The sequence below is a fragment of the Rutidosis leptorrhynchoides genome, chromosome 6 (assembly GCF_046630445.1).
Source record: "Rutidosis leptorrhynchoides isolate AG116_Rl617_1_P2 chromosome 6, CSIRO_AGI_Rlap_v1, whole genome shotgun sequence".
Classification (NCBI taxonomy): Eukaryota; Viridiplantae; Streptophyta; class Magnoliopsida; order Asterales; family Asteraceae; genus Rutidosis; species Rutidosis leptorrhynchoides.
The window spans coordinates 388,007,682-388,029,535 of NC_092338.1; the positions used below are offsets into that span (position 1 = coordinate 388,007,682).

At 32.4% G+C, this 21,854-nt stretch overlaps 1 protein-coding gene across 1 annotated transcript in view; it reads left to right on the forward strand.

The window, feature by feature from the left end:
* LOC139853079 (B-type cell cycle switch protein ccs52A-like) overlaps nucleotides 1-21,854 on the forward strand; it is a gene marked incomplete at its 5' end in the record, with an annotated part of 116,070 nt that overhangs the window by 84,736 nt on the left and 9,480 nt on the right. Inside the window, one exon of the mRNA XM_071842443.1 lies at nucleotides 16,588-16,604. Coding sequence (XP_071698544.1) covers nucleotides 16,588-16,604 — 17 coding nt within the window. The remainder of the gene's footprint in view (nucleotides 1-16,587; nucleotides 16,605-21,854) is intronic.

Below are 21,854 nucleotides of genomic sequence, written 5' to 3' on the forward strand. Positions count from 1 at the left end.
TAAAATTTGTGATAATTAAAAGGTACGATAAATAAAATGACAATAAATTAAAGTGCGATAATTAAAAGTGCAATTAAATATGAAATATATAAATTATGCTTATTTAAACTTCCGTAATCATGATGTTTGACGTGTTGATTTTAGTTTATTACCATGGGTTAATTGTACCTTGTCCTGGATTATTCAATATGTCCGTCTGGTTTTGTCCATAACAGTCCATCAGTCATAAATATAAAGTGCGAGTGTCCTCGTCAAATTATCCTTATTTCCGAAGTCAAATATTCCAACTAATTGGGGACTTAAACTATAATTACACCAAGTGTCCTTGTATATAATTCACCCCTGTTTTAATAAGTCCATTAACTATTAATTCATTCCCGTGTCCGGTTAAATGAACGATTATTAGTACTTATAAATATCCCGCCCATCGTGTCCGATCGAGTGTATATGGTTATTTATAGGTACGTCCAATTGTAAATCTTTATATTAAATTAACAAACTATCATTTAATTAAACAAATATAAAGCCCATTAATAGTCCATAGTCTAATTTTCACAAGTGTTGTTCTTTTGTCCAAACCCCAATTATGGTACAAAGCCCAATTACCTCGTCTTAATATTTTAGCCCAACATCATGATTACTTCGGCTTAAATAAGCATAATAATAACTTAGCTACTAGACATTAATTTAAAAAGGTTGAACATAACTTACAATGATTAAAAATAGCGTAGCGTTACACGGACGAAATTTCGACTTACACCCTTACAACATTCGCTAACATACCCTTATTATTAGAATTTAAAATTAAAATTAAAATTAAAATTATAATTATAATATATATATATATATATATATATATATATATATATATATATATATGTATATATATATATATATATATATGTATATATATATATATATATGTATACGTGAGAGAGATAGAGAAAAAGATATATATTTGATCAACCAAAACTGCGAATTTATAGGAGTGTGGCCTGATACCTGCTGCCATGCGATCGCATGGAAAATGCACCTCCAGGCCATGCGATCGCATGGCCTCTTTTTCCAGCTCACATGAGCTTGTTTTCTTTCTTGCCGACGGTTTTTAATATAATATATAATATATAAATAATTTATAGAATTATTTAAATATTATATTATATTTGTGTGCATAGTTAACTTGTAATTTTTAGTCCGTTGCGTCGAGCGTTGAGAGTTGACTCTGGTCCCTGTTCCGGATTTTCGAACGTCCTTGCGTACAATTTAATATCAAGTATTTTGCATTTTGCGTCTTGTACTCTTGTAATTTCGTGACGTTTCTCATCAATAATTTGAACCTCTTTGATTGTAATTTGTACTTTTGAGCTTTTTGGTCGTTTGCGTCTTCAATTCGTCGAATCTGTCTTTTGTCTTCACCTTTTATTATTTAAACGAATATTACTTGTAAATAGAACAATTGCAACTAAAAGCTTGTCTTTCTTGAGGGATAATGCTATGAAATATATGTTCGTTTTTAGCATTATCAGGGGGGCACCGTGCAAATTAGCTTATAAGACTAATGAATCAGATCCCCAGAAAGGATAATCTCCTTAAAGATCAAAAATCAGCTTTTAAGACTGATATTACTCAATCCTTGAGATTGACCTTAAAGATTGAGAATTACAAACTCATGGAATTCGATGATATCTAAACTCGAGCTTGAACGAGAAAATATTTTGATCAAATTACAAACCGATTTGTTTTCTGAAAACCCATCTATAATGCGTTCATTACCATTGAACGTAAAATCCTAGGAATTCACCTGGAATTCATTAGGTTACCTAAACCAAATCGGGTGTCAACCGTAAGAACGGTGGTTGCATAGCATGGTCGAAGACAGGACCTTGTGCCAGACCGAAAAAACTATAGGGTGATCTTTACTATTGCTCCTACAAAGGATAGTAATTGCATCCGACACGATATAGACCAAAATTAAAAGCATGTCACGGGACATTGCCTCAACAATTGCTTGTTCAACGCTTTCCTTTACAACCGGACGGTAGTTTACCGAAAGGTAATATACGGAGCAAGTATACTGGACGTGTTGCTTTCCTAATACAAGGTTAGCAAGTGGGTGACACAAAACCATAAGTTTTGAGCTAAAATTTTCAAACCATGAAACCCACCAAACCCACAAAAACAATTTGCAAACACCGGTGAAGGGTTATTCCGGAAAACTTATCTAGGGTAAAAGCTAGATTTAATTTTCAAAAGATCAAATGTTTTCATAAAGATTCAATTTCCTTAAGGATCTAAATTTTCATAGTCATGTGGGACTGTAAACCACAATGTTACTATCATTGTTCATACCGCCGTATAGAATTCATTGATGTACAAAGTGTGAAGAATAAAGAAGTGATTCTAGTATTTTTATTTCAAGACTATATTGCTTGAGGACAAGCAACGCTCAAGTGCGGGAATATTTGATAATGCTAAAAACGAACATATATTTCATAGCATTATCCCTCAAGAAAGACAAGCTTTTAGTTGCAATTGTTCTATTTACAAGTGATATTCGTTTAAATAATAAAAGGTGAAGACAAAAGACAGATTCGACGAATTGAAGATGCAAACGACCAAAAAGCTAAAAAGTACAAAGTACAATCAAAGTGGTTCAAATTATTGATGAGAAACGTCTCAAAATTACAAGAGTACAAGACACGAAACGCAAAGTACAAGATATTAAATAGTACGAAAGGACGTTAAAAAATCCGGAACCGAGACCAGAGTCAACTCTCAACGCTCGACGCAACGGACTAAAAATTACAAGTCAACTATGCACATGAATATAATATAATATATAATTAATTCTTAAAATTATATATATATATTATATTATATATTAAAACCGTCGGCAAACTAGCAAACAAGCACATGTGAACTGATCCAGCTGGCCATGCGATCGCATGGCTAGGATGCCTATATTTCATGCGATCGCATGGCCCCAAATTTTGGGTCAGGTCCTATAAATTTCGCAGTTTTGGTCGAATTTCATACATCTTTTCCTCTTCTCTATCTCTCAACGTAATATATATATATATATATATATATATATATATATATATATATATATATATATATATATATATATATATATATATATATATATTGTAATTTTAATTTTAATTTTAATTTTAATAATAATAAGGGTATGTTAGCGAATGTTGTAAGTGTGTAAGTCGAAATTCTGTTCGTGTAACGCTACGCTATTCTTAATCATTGTAAGTTATGTTCAACCTTTTTAAATTAATGTCTCGTAGCTAAGTTATTATTATGCTTATTTAAGCCGAAGTAATCATGATGTTGGGCTAAAATATTAAGACGGGGTAATTGGGCTTTGTACCATAATTGGGGTTTGGACAAAAGAACGACACTTGTGGAAACTAGACTATGGCTATTAATGGGCTTTATATTTGTTTAATTAAATGATAGTTTGTTAATTTAATATAAAGATTTACAATTGGACGTACCTATAAATAACCATATACACTCGATCGGACACGATGGGCGGGATATTTATAAGTACTAATAATCGTTCATTTAACCGAACACGGGAATGGATCAATAGTCAATGGACTTATTAAAACAGGGGTGAATTATATACAAGGAAAATTGGTGTAATTATAGTTTAAGTCCCCAATTAGTTGGAATATTTGACTTCGGATAAAAGGATAATTTGACGAGGACACTCACACTTTATATTTATGACTGATGGACTGTTATGGACAAAAACCAGATGGACATATTGAATAATCCAGGACAAAGGACAATTAACCCATGGTAATAAACTAAAATCAACACTTCAAACATCATGATTACAGAAGTTTAAATAAGCATAATTCCTTTATTTCATATTTTATTGCACTTTTAATTATCACACTTTAATTTATTGTCATTTTAATTATTGCACTTTTTAATTATCGCAATTTTATTTATTGTCATTTTATTTATCGCACTTTAATTTATCGCACTTTAATTATTGTCATTTACTTTACGCTTTAAATTAAGTCTTTTATATTTTTAATATTTTACATTAGGTTTTAACTGCGACTAAAGTTTTACAATCGACAAACCGGTCATTAAACGGTAAAAACCCCTTTTTATAATAATAATACTACTTATATATATATATATATATATATATATATATATATATATATATATATATATATATATATATATATATATTACAAATATAGTTTTAAAAATATAGCGTTAAACTTGGCTAGCTCTCTGTGGAACGAACCGGACTTACTAAAAACTACACTACTGTACGATTAGGTACACTGCCTATAAGTGTTGTAGCAAGGTTTAGGTATATCCACTCTTTAAATAAATAAATAACTTGTGTAAAATTGTATCGTATTTCATAGTATTTCGTAGCAAAAATATAACTATTTTGTATACACCTCTACGCACATCAGAGACATACCCGAAACTAGTAGCGGAAGCAAATAGGATCGGCATTTAGATCACCGGTTGGGAAAGCGATCACAAATTGAAAGCTTTCACAGTTTCATGGCCTAAGTTCCTTCAACGGTTTGCAATGTTCCATTTGAACAAGTATACTCACAATCTCTGAAAAGAATATGATGTATGTTTTTTTTCATCTGTATGTTGTTCTCTGTGTATTGTTTTTATATTATGAATGTGCCTTCCATGTCAATAATCAACAACTCCCATTCATAATATATAAACATGTAGTGGCAATGAGATATCAAAAATGATCAACAACTATCAACCACTCCCACTCAAATTAAACTATTTGTGGGTGACATCAATTAATTTCTAACATCTCCCACTCGCACACAAATAATTTTGATATACTCATATATCTTGAAAAACATACCGTGTAGTACGCAAACCATTCATACTGGGAACTAGGCTGTGCGACCGGCATACTTTGAGAGCACAAGTGCTATACATCTATTAGGAATATATAGCGTCTCAAAACAAAATGACAAGAGTAGATTTAGTATGCAATATCCTAGATCATTAATCACAGTAAAAACTCACATGATCTCAGTTTTGCTCATAAAACTATATTGTATTCTCAATTATCATTTATCACTAAGTTTTGTCACTGAGACAAGATAATTGGCCGGCCGGTGAATAAAAATCAATGCGAACTTCAAATGATCTTCCTTTCTCTTAGAATCCTTCGGCCTTAACTCGACTTGCTTTTCTAAGAACGCCCAGCCAGGTCGAATCGCTCATAACCCTTAAGCAACTCCTTAAGATAGCAAACATCAAACTAAGCCTCAAGAGACAAGAAAAAGTCATCAGGATATTAATTTAGGTTACTAATACCTCAAGGGACTCACATTACATAGAAGTAGAGATCTTTTTCTTCTATTTCCCTTATTGGTCGTCTTGATCACATGTGGTATGAATCACATACTACAACATTTCTCCTTTCCCAATGGAGCTATGTCTTTAAATCAATGTTGCACAGATGATAGTTTAAACACACTCAATGTTCAAACTCGAGTTCACTCATCTACTCATAAAAACACATCTTTCTCACAAGAACTCACATCTGGATATAAAAGACAGATAATGTGAAATTTAAGTAATTCATATATTGTTGTAAACGTTACAACTGTAGCATCAAATATTTAAGTTTGTGCTCAATTGTCACTAAGACAAAATACTTAAAATGCGCTACTTCACCAGTCACTACTAAAATGATGGAGCGGATCACCCATGTGAGTGGGCTGATCACTTCTGTCCGACATACTTTTCTCTCAAAAATGCTTTGTATATAGGATTTGACAAACACAATGTCACTCATGAATATTAAAACACTAAATATGTTGGGAAAAATAAAAACTCAATACAATCTCAAAATCTACGCAACCTTTGAGACGTGACATGTCACATAAACATGTCTCTCTAGGCATGGATTTCTCAAATGATTTGCAACCATTTCATTCGTAGATATGTACTACATATTTACTAAAACTCTTGCAACCATGTCTCTAAGTAATGATGCATTTTACAGTTATGTGCTTGACTTACAATGGACCTTGGAATGAACTACAAAGTACTAACTATTTGAGTAAACTATTACTCAAACAATAACTTTGTTATAAACTCCAAGTTTCTCAAAAGATTGGTTAAGCTACAACAGCTTATTGAACCTTAGTTGACATAAAAAATCAGCCTCTATTGTAAACAAGGCTTCATACGACTAATTCTTGTTACTCCATGAGATAACAACCTAGTCAATATGTGTACAGCCTTTTGATTTCAAATCATTTTCATTAAAGCAAAATAAGATAACATTACTACTTAGATACCTTAGTATCATTTTCATGGCTTTTCAATTGCTTTCCATCTTAAATGGAAATTAATCAACTTTGTACATTGCATAACGTACAAAGGATTTCCAACATTATTCACATAAACAACAAACTTCATTTACTCATTTCATATTGGAGTCTAAGGACAAAAATATATGCTCAATATTCACCATAAGATTCTCAGTGAGATTATTTAACATGTTCAAGGATCTTGTTAATATAAGCTCTTGTGAAAGAGATATTAACTTTCATGAATAATCTCTTGAAATTCTAATTTCAAGAATACATGAAAATTCTCTCACAATAACATTCCTCTTATTTATTCAAGCCACAAAAATATCATCAACGTATAACGATAAAATAAATATTTAGACGTTTTAGTACATACTCATGATCTTTATTGATCATAATGAAATCATTCGATATGATTACATTGTGAAAGTACATATATCATTTTCTCAAAGACTGTTTGAGGCCATAGATTTATTCAAAAAAAAATCTACAAACCATATGTTTGTGGCCATTGTTTAAAAAATATACACATTGATTTCTTGCTACAGTTCTTCATTGAGAAGTTAAGACTATTAACAATGATATAATGTAATTCACGGTCTATTATTTGTCATTATGGCTAGAATCAACCTAACTTGGTGAAATTATAACGAGATACGAGGTTCTCACAAAGTAAACTTTTCTTGTTGGTTGTAGCCTTATGCCACATGTTGACCTTTGTAACTTCAGGATACTCACTCCAATTCTTTTTCCATTATTCTTATTCAATCTCATTTCGAATAGGGTTTATTGATGTCGTGCGAGGTGTATATAAAATAGCTTTATATTTTACAAGGAAATACTATTAAATACGATACAATTTTACACAAGATATTTATTTATTTATAGAATGGATATACTTAAACCTTGCTACAACACTTATAGGCAGTGTACCTAATCGTACAGTAGTGTAGTTTTTAGTAAGTCCGGTTCGTTCCACAGGGAAAATCTTTAAACAAAGCTTAACGCTATATTAGTTTACTTTTATAAAAATACAAATATATATATAAGTAATATTATTATTATAAAGGGGGGTTTTTACCGTTTAATGACCGGTTTGTCAATTTTAAAACTTTAGTCGCAGTTAAAACCAAATGTAAAATATTAAATAAATAAAAGACTTAATTTAAAGCGTAAAGTAAATAACGAAATTGCGAATAATAAAAGTGTAATAAAATAAACTTGCGATTAAAAAGTACGATAATTAAAAGTGCAATTAAATACAATAACAATAAATAAAAGTGTTATAATTAGAAGTGCAATTAAATGTAAAATAAAAGGAATTAAATATGAAATAAAAGAATTATGCTTATTTAAACTTCTGTAATCATGATGTTTGACGTGTTGATTTTAGTTTTATGCCCATGGGTTAATTGTCCTTTGTCCTGGATTATTTAATATGTCCGTCTGGTTTTTGTCCATAACAGTCCATCAGTCATAAATATAAAGTGCGAGTGTCCTCGTCAAATTATCCTTATACCCGAAGTTAAATATTCCAACTAATTGGGGACTTAAACTGTAACAAGATTTTAATACTTTGTTTAATAATTACACCAGGTTATCGACTGCGTGTAACCCAAGGTTTTAATACTCTGTTATCAATTATGCCAAGTGTCCTTGTACATAATTTCACCCCTGTTTTAATAATTCTAGTGGCTATTAATCCATTCCCGTGTTCGGTTAAATGAACGATTATTCGTACATATAAATATCCTGCCCATCGTGTCCGATCGAGTGTATATGGTTATTTATAGGGACGTCCAATTGTAAATCTTTATATTAAAATTAACAAACTATCATTTAGTTAAACAAATATAAAGCCCATTAATAGCCCATAGTCTAATTTCCATAAGTGTCGTTCTTTTGTCCAAACCTCAATTATGGTACAAAGCCCAATTACCCAATTTTAGTAATTAGCCCAACATCATGATTACTTTGTTTTAAATAAGCATACTAATAACTTAGCTACGAGACATTAAATTAAAAAGGTCGAACATAACTTACAATGATTAAAAATAGCGTAGCGTTACACGGACAGAATTTTGACTTACACCCTTACAACATTCGCTAGCATACCCTTATTATTAGGATTTAAAATTAAAATTAAAATTAAAATATAAATATAAATATAAATATTACGTATAGATATAGAGAGATTGATATATTGGATGATAAAAATGATCAGAATTCGTTGGGTTTTATAGGGATTTTCGTATTTGGCTGCTCTGCGAGTTGCGGCATTTTTGGCCTCCATACTCCGCAACTCGCGGAGTTCGTAATTCCAGCTCACAAAGGTTTGTCTTTTAATTTGCCGACGTTTTATAAATATATTATAATATATATATTAATTTTAAGAATTAATTATATATTATATTATATTTATATACATAGTTAACTTGTAATTTTTAGTTTGTTGCGTCGAGTGTTGAGAGTTGACTCTGGTCCCGGTTCCGGATTTTCGAACGTCCTTGCGTGCAATTTAATATCTTGTACTTTGCGTTTTGAATCTTGTACTCTTGTAATTTTGAGACGTTTCTTATCAATAATTGGAACCTCATTGATTGTATTTTGTACTTTTGAGCTTTTTGGTCGTTTGCGTCTTCAATTCGTCGAATCTGTCTTTTATCTTCACCTTTTATTATTTAAACGAATATCACTTTTAAATAGAACAATTGCAACTAAAAGCTTGTCTTTCTTGAGGAATAATGCTATGAAATATATGTTCGTTTTTAGCATTATCAAATATTCCCACACTTGAGCGTTGCTTGTCCTCAAGCAATATATTCTTGAAATACTAGAATCACTTCTTTATTCTTCACACTTTGTACATCAGTGATTTCTATACGGCGGTATAAACAATGGTAGTAACGATATGGTTTACAGTCCCACATGACTATAAAAATTTAGATCCATTAAGGAAATTGGATCTTTAAGAAAACATTTGATCTTTTGAAAATTAAATCTAGTTTTTACCCTAGATAAGTTTTCCGGAATAACCCTTCACCGGTGTTTGTAAATTCTTTTTGTGGGTTTGGTGGGTTTCAGATTTGAAAATTTTAGCTCAAAACTTGCGGTTTTGTGTCACCCACTTGCTAACCTTGTATTTGGAAAGCAACACGTCCAGTTTACTTGTCCCGTATATTACCTTTCGGTAAACTACCGTTCGGTTGTAAAGAAAAGCGTTGAACAAGCAATTGTTAAGGCAATGTCCCCTGACATGCTTTTAATTATGGTCTATAACGTGTCGGACGCAATTACTATCCTTGGTAGGAGCAATAGTAAAGCTCACCCTTATGATTTTTCGGTCTGGCACAAGGTCCTGTCTTCGACCATGCTATGCAACCATCGTTCTTACGGTTGACACCCGATTTGGTTCAGGTGACCTAATGAATTCCAGGTGAATTCCTAGGATTTTACGTTCAATGGTAATGAACGCATTGAAAATGGGTTTTCAAAAAACAAATCGGTTTATAATTTGATCAAAATATTTTCTCGTTCAAGCTCGAGTTTAGATATCATTGAATTCCATGAGTTTGAATTCTCAATCTTTAAGGTCAATCTCTAGGATTGAGTAATATCAGGCTTAAAAGCTGATTTTTAATCTTTAAGGAGATTATCCTTTCTGGGGATCTGATTTATTAGTCTTATCAAGCTAATTTGCACGGTGCCCCCCCATTGTACGAGATAAATCCTTCTCATGGTTAGGATAAATCTGACCACTTGGCGACCCTGTTTTATGCTGAGGTCCGTGGATTTCCTGCTGATTTTAGTGATGACTTTTCTAGATTTTTCGTCAACCTACAGCTGGTCTGGACGACAAATTCCTGACCTAAATCAAGAAGCGCATTTCTTTTTCGGAAGACTTTACTTCCTTTTAATGATGGAATTGATTCATCGTGTAGATCCATCTCTTCTTTTCTTTCATCGGGTAAAACAGTTTAGTTTAGTCAAAAGCAAAAGTATTTTCAGTTATTTGTTACAGAAATATGTGACATATGTTTAAGATAACTTGGTAATTTTTCCCACACTTGGCTTTTATTTTCCTTTTTATTGTCCTCTATTCCATTTTAAATGAATTCTAACATTTTTGTTTGTTTCTCAATTTATGTCCTTTCCAAGGTAACAATAATTTCGGTGTTAACACCTAGTTTTATCGTTCATAAATATGTATAAACATGATTTTGAGTTCATTTAATTGAAAATTTTGAAAAATTTTACTAGAATTGGGTAGTCAGTATATAAGACTAGGGCTGTTCTTTATTATCAGAGAGCACTAGGTTCTAATACAACTACTGCTTTACTAGTATTTTTAATGGTAACCAAGTGTTTAAGATAAAAATTTTAAAAATCCGAAAGAATTTAACCCCTTCTCACACTTAAGATCTTGCAATGCCCTCATTTGCAAGAAATCAGTAACAATTTAAATTATTGAGGGTGATTTGTGTGAAAATGATTAAATTTTACCAAAGTTTCCAAATATATTGGCGTTTGTTTGCTGAATGATAAATAGTGCATATCATTTGTTCATTCCGTCTTGTTGTTATATCACATTTATTTTGCATCTTGTCGTCAAAATTAGTTGTTTTTGCTGAACTTAATGCCAGTCTTTGAAAATGCGTTGTTTTACCCTGTTGTGTACATAAAATAAACTGCAAACATATATACATATTTTTGAAGTTTGGTATATTACCCCACATTCAAAAATTATTAAAATCTAATAATAAAATTTAGAAAATTATAAAAACTAATACAAATCCAACATAAGTATTAAATGTATCAACATTACAAATTATAAAATAAATAAAACTAAGTAGACTAGGGATGATACTGATACCAGTAGGGGTTCCATGCATAACCATAGGTGTTATAAAATGCTTCGGCTGGGTTATACGTAGGATACGGTGGTTGGATCTCTATAGACCAGGGAGGGAATATGGGCGATGGAGTAGGAATATAGTTTCTACCTATATGTTGGCAATAAGCTATGATTTGGTTTTGATGAACTTGCCAATCTTCAAATGCTCTATGTCTAGCATTTTCATACTCTTGTGAAGCTATAAACCTTTGCATTTCTGCCATTTCATTTCCCCCTCCTACATTACCTTGCTGTTGGTTTCTCTCAACCTGTGGATGTCTACCATGGTATTGTACTGCGGCGTTATTTCGCCTCTTCAAAACCTTCGCACCATGGTATACATTTAAACCTATTGTATCGCGGGGTTCTGGTTCTTCGACTAATAATCCCCCCCGACTTATATCCACACCGAGATATTCAGCAATCAAAGTAATAAATATACCACCTCCTATTATGCTATGCGGTCTCATCCCCCTAACCATAGCTGATAAATAATAACCCACACAATAAGGTATACTTACAGCGCTTTGTGGGTCTCGAATACACATATGGTAAAACAAATCCTGTTCATTTACCTTTTCCTTATTCTTACCTCTTTGTGTAATCGAATTAGCTAAAAACCTATGAATTACTCTTAACTCTGCTCTATCTATATCCAAATAAGAGTAATTTCCCCCTTTGAATCGGTGATGGCTAGTCATTTGACTCCATACACCATGCGTATCAAAATTTTCGTCTATCTTTCTACCATTTAGTATCAACCCTCTACAATCGGCAGATGCTAACTCCTCAGGCGTATATATACGTAAAGCCTGAGCCATGTCTAGTAAAGACATGTGGCGCATCGAACCTCCTAACAAAAATCTAATAAAAGATCGATCGGTTAAACTAGCTACCCGATCATTTATTTCTATACTACATAACAATTCTTCATACCATACTTTATATATAGGTCTACGCATGTTGAATAACAGTACCCAATCGTTAAAAGTAGAATTACCATACCTCTATGCAAGTAATTCCCTAATTGGCCCGGCCAATTCTACAGCTTCTAATGATCCCCATTCTATGACTCTAGGTACTTCAACAGCTTTAGAATGAAGAGTATGCAAACCCCTTTGGTATTTTGGATAATCTATCCAAAGTCTGTCAAATCTCAGGTTCGGGTGCAAATCTTCCAAGTGCATATCAGAAAATGTCATGACTGGATGAGGTATATCTTGTTTGTAGTAGTTATCCACCTCCTGTTGTTCCGTATTCTTAGCAGGAGCATTGCGAGCTTGGGATGAAGATTCACCCCTTTCAGTCTGCAATACACATTAAACACAATTTTTGTGCATCCAAATATGCATTAGTGTCAGCAAAATCATCAATCAAAATAATTACAATGACATGTTTAATTTATATCAAACTTAAGCTCATTTTCATATTTTCATCAAATCTACACTTTTTCAAATAAGAATATACGAAAATGTTCGCCAAGTTCATAAACATTCAACTCAAATAACATGTCAAAATAATCATCACTAGCAATTAAACAAGTTTAAAATGGCATTATCTCTCAAAAATCAAGTTCATGAATTTTAGACTTGAAAAAGTCCACTTTAATTCTCAAAATCATGTTTAGGCTCAAAGTTTGGATCATTTAACTACCTAAACATGTTACACTACTTAATTTAGCAACAATTCATGACAAAAATCGGCCATAACCTGTTTATATCAAAAAGCCCCAAACTTGCTCAAGAACACAAACCCTAGATTACTCAAAATTTGAAGTTTAAGGCTTCTAATCATGTTAAATAGCATCAATCTAGGTAATACAAGCATAATACATAAACAATTTAAGCATAATTACACTAAAAAGCATCAAAATCAAATTGGGTATAAAATTGCTCAAGAACACTAATTTTCAGATTATATGGTGTTTAGGTGTAGAAATTTACCGTTTTTCTTGAGTAATTCCTTGATAGCATCCTTCTCAACATGATTTTAGTAAAAGATTTGATGATTAACGGTCAAAAATTGCGAATTTGGTGTGTGTTTTTCGGGTTTTTTCGGGTTTATTTCGCAGTTTATTTTTGTGTTGTGGTGTGTGGACTGAGCTGATTACGTTTTTATTTTTTCTGGGTTTTGGTCCCTCCGCGAGTCGCGGTGTTTGACCCTTCAAACTCCGCGAGTCGCGGAGTTTGTATTTTTTTTTTTATATCTTATACTAATTAAAACAATTAAGTAATTAATTTTAAAATTTTGTTTCCCTTGTTATTTAGGGCGAGGTCGTTTCGGATCGATGTCCTAGTCCGTCCTTCAACAAAATTTTAAAATTTGTCTTTTTCAAGCGATTGTTTTAAAAGCTTAGATTTTTGGTTTTTTTTTTATGTTTTTGGCTTACTTTAATTTAATAAGATTAAAAATAATGATAATAAAAGTTCTCGTCCCTCCCCTGGGTAAAGCAATTTCGGTTCAATGACCTAGTCTTCAACTTACGACGAATTTTAAAAATCATATTTTTAACTTAGAGAAATAAAGTAAATTTTTGTTTTTAAATTCACACAACTTAAATATAAAATTCAAAATTAATATTAAAAATTCACACCAAACTTACAATTTAAAATGCATAAAAATAAAAATCATATTTTAAAAATTAAAAATTCACACCAAACTTAATTTAAAAATTCATATTATAAATTCACACCAAACTTATATTAATTTTTCAAATATTTACAATTTTAAATATATTGATTTTACAAAGTTTACAATATTAATTTAAGATTTATATATTAATTTTAAAAACATGGTAAAAATAAAATTAAAAATCTTTTTGGCTTTTTATCCCACTTTAATCAATCAAATATTATCAAAAATATGCGCCCCTCTTTTCGGTAAAGTAATTTCGGTTCCAAGACCTAATTTAACTCATGATGAATTTTTGAAATATTTTGGGTTGATTGATTAAAGATATTTATACCTTAAGAATAAACGTTAAATTTCGCAGTGATGTAATAAATTTTTGAATGATATCAATAATTTCGGTCGCCAAACCTAATTTTATTCAATACCAATTTAATACTTTATAGCGAACAAATTAGCGTTTATTATCAAAAGGTTAAAAATAAAAATAAAAACAAAAAACTGTACAGACTTACCTGTGATATAGTATTCTTAGTTATACGATCTATCACATTCATAAGATAGTCGGTTTAATTGGTTTTCCATGGCTACATAGGCGTAACCTCGAGCATTCAGTGTTTTTTCTTCTAAACATATGAACGGTCCATCTCTGCATAAAGTAACAAATTCGGTATTTGAATAGGTTTGATTATTTGAACATTTACCTCCATGTGACCATTTTCCGCATTTGTGACATCTTTCAAGGTGTCGTGCTCTTCTTTTCGCTGCGGATTTTGATTTTCCTTTACCAAATTGTAACTTATTATCTTCGCATCTGGATTCTTTTCTTACTCCGTCCAATCTTTCTCTGATTACTGATACTATTTCACTCGGAAGTGTGTCATTATTACGTTTAGTGATCAAAGCGTGTAGCATTAGACCATGGTTTAGTTCAAAGACAGTCTTCATTTCCTAAAAAAAAAATAAAAATTCAGAATGGGGGGAGAAGACTAGTTCTTTAGGGTCTGCTAGGGAAAGACCATTCGGGTTCCATTTTCGAGAACTACACTAAAACAGACAATCTAACTCTAACAGAAATACATATTATCATTTAAAGACTTGATTCTCCCCACACTTAGTTAGCTGTGGTATCGAAATTGTGATTAACTTCGTTGTCAACTTCCATTGGACTATCTATGTAGTGTTTAACTCTGTGACCATTAACTTTAAATTCAATCCCATTTGAATTTATTAATTCTACTGTTCTGTATGGGAAAACTCTTTTGACTATGAATGGTCCAGACCATCTTGATTTCAATTTTCCAGGAAATAGCTTGAATCGTGAATTGAAAAGAAGAACTCTGTCTCCTTCTTTAAATTCTTTTAAACTTTTGATTCTTTTATCATGCCATTTCTTCGTTCTTTCTTTATAGATTAACGAATTTTCGTATGCTTCATGTCTTAATTCTTCTAATTCGTTTAGTTGACTTAATCGTAGATGTCCAGCTTCATGTATATCAAGATTACATGTCTACAAAGCCCAAAATACTTTGTGTTCAATTTCTACTGGAAGATGACATGCTTTTCCATAAACAAGTCTAAAAGGTGTGGTTTCAATTAGAGTTTTGTAGGCTGTTCTAAAAGCCCAGAGTGCATCCTCCAATTTAATGGACCATTCCTTCGGATTTGATCCTACGGTTTTCTCTAGAATACGTTTTAAAGCTCGGTTGGTATTTTCAACTTGTCCACTTGTTTGCGGATGATATGCGGTGGAGATTTTATGAGTTACTCCATATCTTTTAAGAACTTTCTCAAGTTGATTATTACAGAAATGAGTACCCCGATCACTTATTAAAGCTTTCGGTGTTCCAAACCTTGCAAAAAGACGTTTTAAAAAGTTGACTATAACTCGTGCATCATTAGTTGGGAGAGCTTGTACTTCCGCCCATTTAGATACATAATCAATGGCTACGAGAATATAGAGATTATTATGAGATTTTGGAAATGGACCCATAAAGTCAATACCCCAAATGTCAAATACTTCACATACTTGGATAACATTTTGTGGCATTTCATCACGTTGACTTATTTTTCCGGCCCTTTGACAAGCATCACAGGATTTGCAAAGAAGGTGTGCGTCTTTGTAAATTGTAGGCCAATAGAATCCAGCATCGTAAACTTTTCTTGCTGTTAGTTGAGGCCCATAATGCCCTCCTGTTGGTCCTGTGTGACAATGGTTTAAAATTTTACTAGCTTCATCTCCGAATACACATCGGCATATTATTCCATCTGGACAACTTTTAAAAAGATGTGGATCTTCCCAGAAATAGTGTTTTATATCACTAAAGAATTTCTTTCGTTTTTGGTACGACAATCCTTTTTCAAGGAATCCACAAACTAAGTAATTTGCATAGTCTTCAAACCATGGAATTTCATTATAATCTATCTTCAATAGATATTCATCAGGAAAGTTGTCTTGTATGGCCGATTCATTTAGAATTTCTAATTCGGGATTTTCAAGACGAGAAAGATGATCAGCGGCGAGATTTTCTGCTCCTCTTTTATCTCGGATTTCAATATCAAACTCTTGTAAGAGTAAGATCCAACGGATTAATCTTGGTTTAGCATCTTGTTTCGAAAATAGGTATCTAAGAGCAGAATGGTCGATATAGACCACCGTTTTTGCTAGAACGAGATATGAACGAAATTTGTCAAAAGCAAAGACAATAGCAAGGAGTTCTTTTTCAGTAGTTGTGTAATTTGTTTATGCTCCTTGTAACGTCTTACTAGCATAATATATAGGTTGAAATCGTTTTTCAATCCTTTGTCCTAAAACGGCTCCCATTGCAAAATCACTTGCATCGCACATTAGTTCAAATGGTAGATTCCAATTTGGTGTTATCAAGATCGGCGCATTAGTGAGTTTCTCTTTAAGAATATTAAAAGATTTGATACATTCATCTGAAAAGATGAATGGAGCATCCTTTTCTAGGAGTTTATTCATAGGAGTGGCAATTTTAGAAAAATCTTTTATGAAACGTCGGTAAAAACCGGCATGCCCTAGAAAACTCCTAACTCCTCTAACATTGGTGGGATGTGGAAGTTTAGCAATTACATCTACTTTAGCTCTATCCACATCAATTCCTTCCTTTGAGGTTTTATGTCCAAGAACGATGCCTTCTTTAACCATGAAATGGCATTTCTCCCAATTAAGTACTAGATTTGATTGTTCGCATCTAATAAGCATTCGTTCCAGATTAACTAGACATGATTCAAATGTATCACCGAAGACTGAAGAATCATCCATGAAAACTTCCATGCATTCTTCTATCATGTCATGAAAAATCGCCATCATAAACCTTTGAAAGGTTGCAGGGGCGTTGCAAAGTCCAAATGGCATGCGTTTGTAAGCAAAAGTACCATAAGGGTACGTGAATGTGGTTTTCTCTTGATCTTCGGGTGCTATTGGAATTTGAAAATATCCGGAAAATCCATCTAGAAAACAATAGTAACTATTTCCTGCTAATCTTTCCAACATTTGATCAATGAAAGGTAAGGGAAAGTGATCTTTTCTGGTGGCGTCATTTAATTTTCTATAATCAATACACACACGCCATCCTGTTACAGTCCTAGTAGGAATAAGCTCATTTTTCTCATTTGTAATGACAGTCATGCCACCCTTCTTAGGCACGCATTGAACTGGGCTTACCCATGGACTATCAGAAATTGGATATATCAAACCTGCATCTAGCAGTTTAATAATCTCTTTCTTAACTACATCTTGCATATTAGGATTTAGTCTTCGTTGGCGTTGCACATACGTTTTATGACCTTCTTCCATAAGGATTTTATGTGTGCAATACGAAGGACTTATTCCTTTAATATCATGAATCTTCCATGCAATGGCTGGTTTATGAGCTTTCAGCACAGAAATGAGTTGTGATTTCTCATTTTCAGTAAGAGAAGACGATATTATTACAGGTAATTCAGATTCATCATGTAAATAAGCGTATTCCAAATGGTTTGGAAGTGGCTTTAACTCTAATTTCGGAGGTTCTTCTATTGATGATTTATATCGATAGCTGTCTTCTTCTTTTAGCATTTGAATTTCTTCTGTTGTTGGTTCATATCCATTAGCTATAAGTGTAGCTAACATTTCAGCTTCATCAATTTGTTCAATTCCTTCTCCTAAAGAACATTCTCCTGTTCCTTGTAATTCTGGAAATTCTTCTAATAATTCTGCATGTGCATCTATAGTTTGAATATAATAACATGTATCATCTGCAGATTGTGGTTGTTGCATTACTCTATCAACTGAAAAGGTAACACTCTCGTCCTCTATACTTAGGGTCAATTTCTTACCGAACACGTCTATCATTGCTTTAGCCGTGTTTAAGAATGGTCTTCCTAATATGAGAGGAACTTGAGAATCTTCTTCCATGTCCAGAACAACAAAATCTACTGGAAATACTAAAGTACCAACTTTAACTAGCATGTTCTCCATTATCCCTCTAGGATATTTTATTGATCTATCGGCTAGTTGTATACTTATTCTGGTTGGTTTCAATTCTCCAAGGTCTAGTTTAGCGTATAGTGAATACGGCATTAGATTTATACTAGCACCTAAGTCTGCTAATGCTTCTATTGAACTAAGACTACCCAGAAAACATGGAATTGTGAAACTTCCTGGATCAGATAGTTTTTCTGGTATCTTATTCAACAGCACTGCTGAACAATTAGCATTCATAGTAACAGCCGAGAGTTCTTCCATTTTCTTTCTATTTGAGATTAGATCTTTCAAGAATTTAGCATATCTAGGCATTCCTGAAATCACATCAATGAAAGGAAGATTTACATTTATCTGTTTAAACATATCCAAGAATTTGGATTACTCGGCTTCAAGTTTCTCTTTCTTCATTTTACTCGGGTAAGGAAGTGGTGGTTGGTATGGTTTAACATAAGGTTTAGCCTTAACTGTGTTATCTTCATTAACCTTCTCAACTACCGGTTCTTTTTCCTTATCTTGATCAGGTTGTGGTTCTTGTGAAGTAGGAATAGCTTCATCAGAAGTTACAGGTATTTCAGGTGGTTTAAGTGTTGTGCCACTTCTTGTGGTAATGGCTTTAGCTGTTTCATTCTGGGGGTTAGCATTTGTATCACTAGGTAGACTTCCCGGTTTTCTTTCACCTATTAACCTTGCTAGGTTACTTACTTCTTGTTCCAAGTTTTGAATAGAAGCTTGTTGATTTCTAAATGCTTTAGCATTTTGTTCATTGGTTTGTTTTTGAGATGTGAAAAACTGCGTTTGAGTTTCAACTAGCTTCGTCATCATATCTTCTAAATTCGGCTTTTTATCATCGGGTTGTGGTGGTTTGTTTTGAAAATTAGGTCTTTGCTGATTATTGTTGGACACTTGTTGATTGCTAGGACCTTGTTGGTTGTTGTATGGAACATTTCTGTTATAATTCTGGTTTTGATTGTAGATCGGTCTTGGCGGTTGATAATTATTCTGATAATTATTTTCAGGCCTTTGGTTTATGTATGAAATATTCTCTCTTTGTTCCATTGTTAATTCAATACTGAGACAATCTTTTGTCAAATGTGGTCCTCCACACTGCTCACAACTAATTCGTATTGAGTGAATATCCTTAGTCATCTTTTCCATTCGTCTCTCGACAGCATCTATCTTTGCGGAAATGGAATCTAAGTCATGGCTAGAATCGGCTCTAGCTGCTTTAGATGATCTAACGATATCTTTTTCTTGGTGCCACTCATGTGAGTGGGAAGCAGTGTTATCAAAAATTTTGTAAGCATCAGTTTCGATTTTCTTCATAATGGAACCACCAGCTGCTATATCTATGTCTTTCCTTGTGGTGATGTCGCATCCTTGGTAGAATATTTGTACTATTTGACAGGTGTCTAAACCATGTTGCGGACATCCTCTTAATAACTTTCCAAATCTTGTCCACGCCTCATATAGAGTTTCATTTGACTTCTGTGTGAACGTAACAATTTCTCCTTGAAGTCTTACGGCTTTAGATGCCGGAAAGAATTGTTTAAGAAAATTTTCAACTAAAACGTCCCATGTATCAATCGCCCCTTCAGGTAACGATTCCAACCAATCTTTGGCTTCTCCCTTTAAAGTCCAGGGAAATAACATGAGATATATCTGTTCATCCTCAACTTCTCTTATTTTAAATAGAGTGCAGATCCTATTAAAGGTACGAAGATGTTCATTTGGATCTTCCTTCGGCGCACCACTAAATTGGCATTGATTAGTCACCATGTGTAGAATTTGTCCTTTGATTTCATAATCTGGCGCATTAATGTCTGGATGAGTAATTGCGTGACCTTGGCCAGTGCGTTTAGCTCTCATTCGGTCTTCCATACTTAAAGGTTCCAGATTCTCCATAATTGAATTTGTTGAATCGGAATCACTAGAGGATTCTGATTTAATGGTTCGTTCCTCAACAATCTCTGTTTGAATGATTGGTGGTTCCGGAGGAAAATTTAATGGTTTAGGATCTATGAATCGTCCCTGAATATTCTCCGGATTCTCAATTGTGAGGTCGGGTTCAATAAATGGATTATCGGAAATTTGAACTGGAGTACTTGGTCGACTGGATGACTATTCTAAAGAAAAATCAACGGTGGTAATATTTGCTAAATGTCTTGATCTAGTTATAGGTGGTGAACGTACAAAAGGTGGTGAACGTCTTGCTCGGTGCATTCACTGAATATCCTATTAGTTTTTAAAAAGAAAGAAAAATTATATAAGTTATCCAATTAATAGACTTTTCTGATTTTGCCCACGTTTCGAATAGCCAAAAGATGCAGCAGAGGGGCAGGATTCGTTTGGTCTCAATATAATTGAGGACTGTTTGGCTCCAATAACCCGGTCCACGTACAAATCCAACTATTACTACGAACCAGAAAATTTTGATGTCTATCAATTTAACCACTTAAAATAAATTTTCGTAATTTTAAGAAATTTAGATAAGAAGTAGAATAAAAATCTATGTCCTAAAACTAGAATAACGAGAAATAAGAAAGAAAAAGAGTGCGTCGGAAAAAGATCGAAAAATAAAAATAAGAAAGAAAAAGAGTGACTTATAGAACTTAAAAACACTCGACTAACCCAACCTTATTACTATCACTAACTTAAAATTATAATCGCAAATTGAGATTACTAATTGGAATGATAATTGATACATAGGTAAAAGGTGTCTAAAAATATTAAAGCTTACAAGAAAAACTATATCCCAAATGGCAATAACTTAAAAAGAAACTAAAACTTAAAAAGGCGTCGCAAAATTCTAAAGCACCTAAATCTTAGTCTAAAGAAAAAGCACTTAAGGAATTTTACGGCAAAGCCTAAAAATCTAGAAGTAAAAAAAATAACTATGGCAAAAACTATATCTAAATACGAGCGAAAAATACAAATATTACGCTAAAATAATTAAAAAGGGAGAAAATATAAAAATATACAAAAAGTTGTAAGAAGTACAATTTTTATAAAAATATTATTTTTATATTATTTATTTATTAAAACTAGTAATTTTACATTAATTAAACTAATTTAACTAAATATATAAATTAAATAAAAAGAAACTTAAAATAAAACTAATTATAAAAATAATAAGTAATTAGGGTTAATAATAATAATAATTAATAATTACCCCGTATTTAATGCCTGATTAGGGTTTCTGTCGGCTTGTCAGAGTGTCTCCGCGAGTCGCGGTATTCGAAGCTGCAAACTCCGCGAGTCGCGGGGTTCCAATTTTCATATGACAGGTTGATTAAAATTCGACGCGTTTTTTTTTTTATATTCTGTTTTATATTTTCTGTTTAAATAAAAATATTTATATAATAAAAACTTATATTTAAAAACTAAAATAAAAATAAAACTACTTTATAATTTTAAAAATATCTTAAAAATAGATTTATATATATATTAAATTTTTTTTTCGGTTTTTTTTTATGTTTTAAATAAAAAT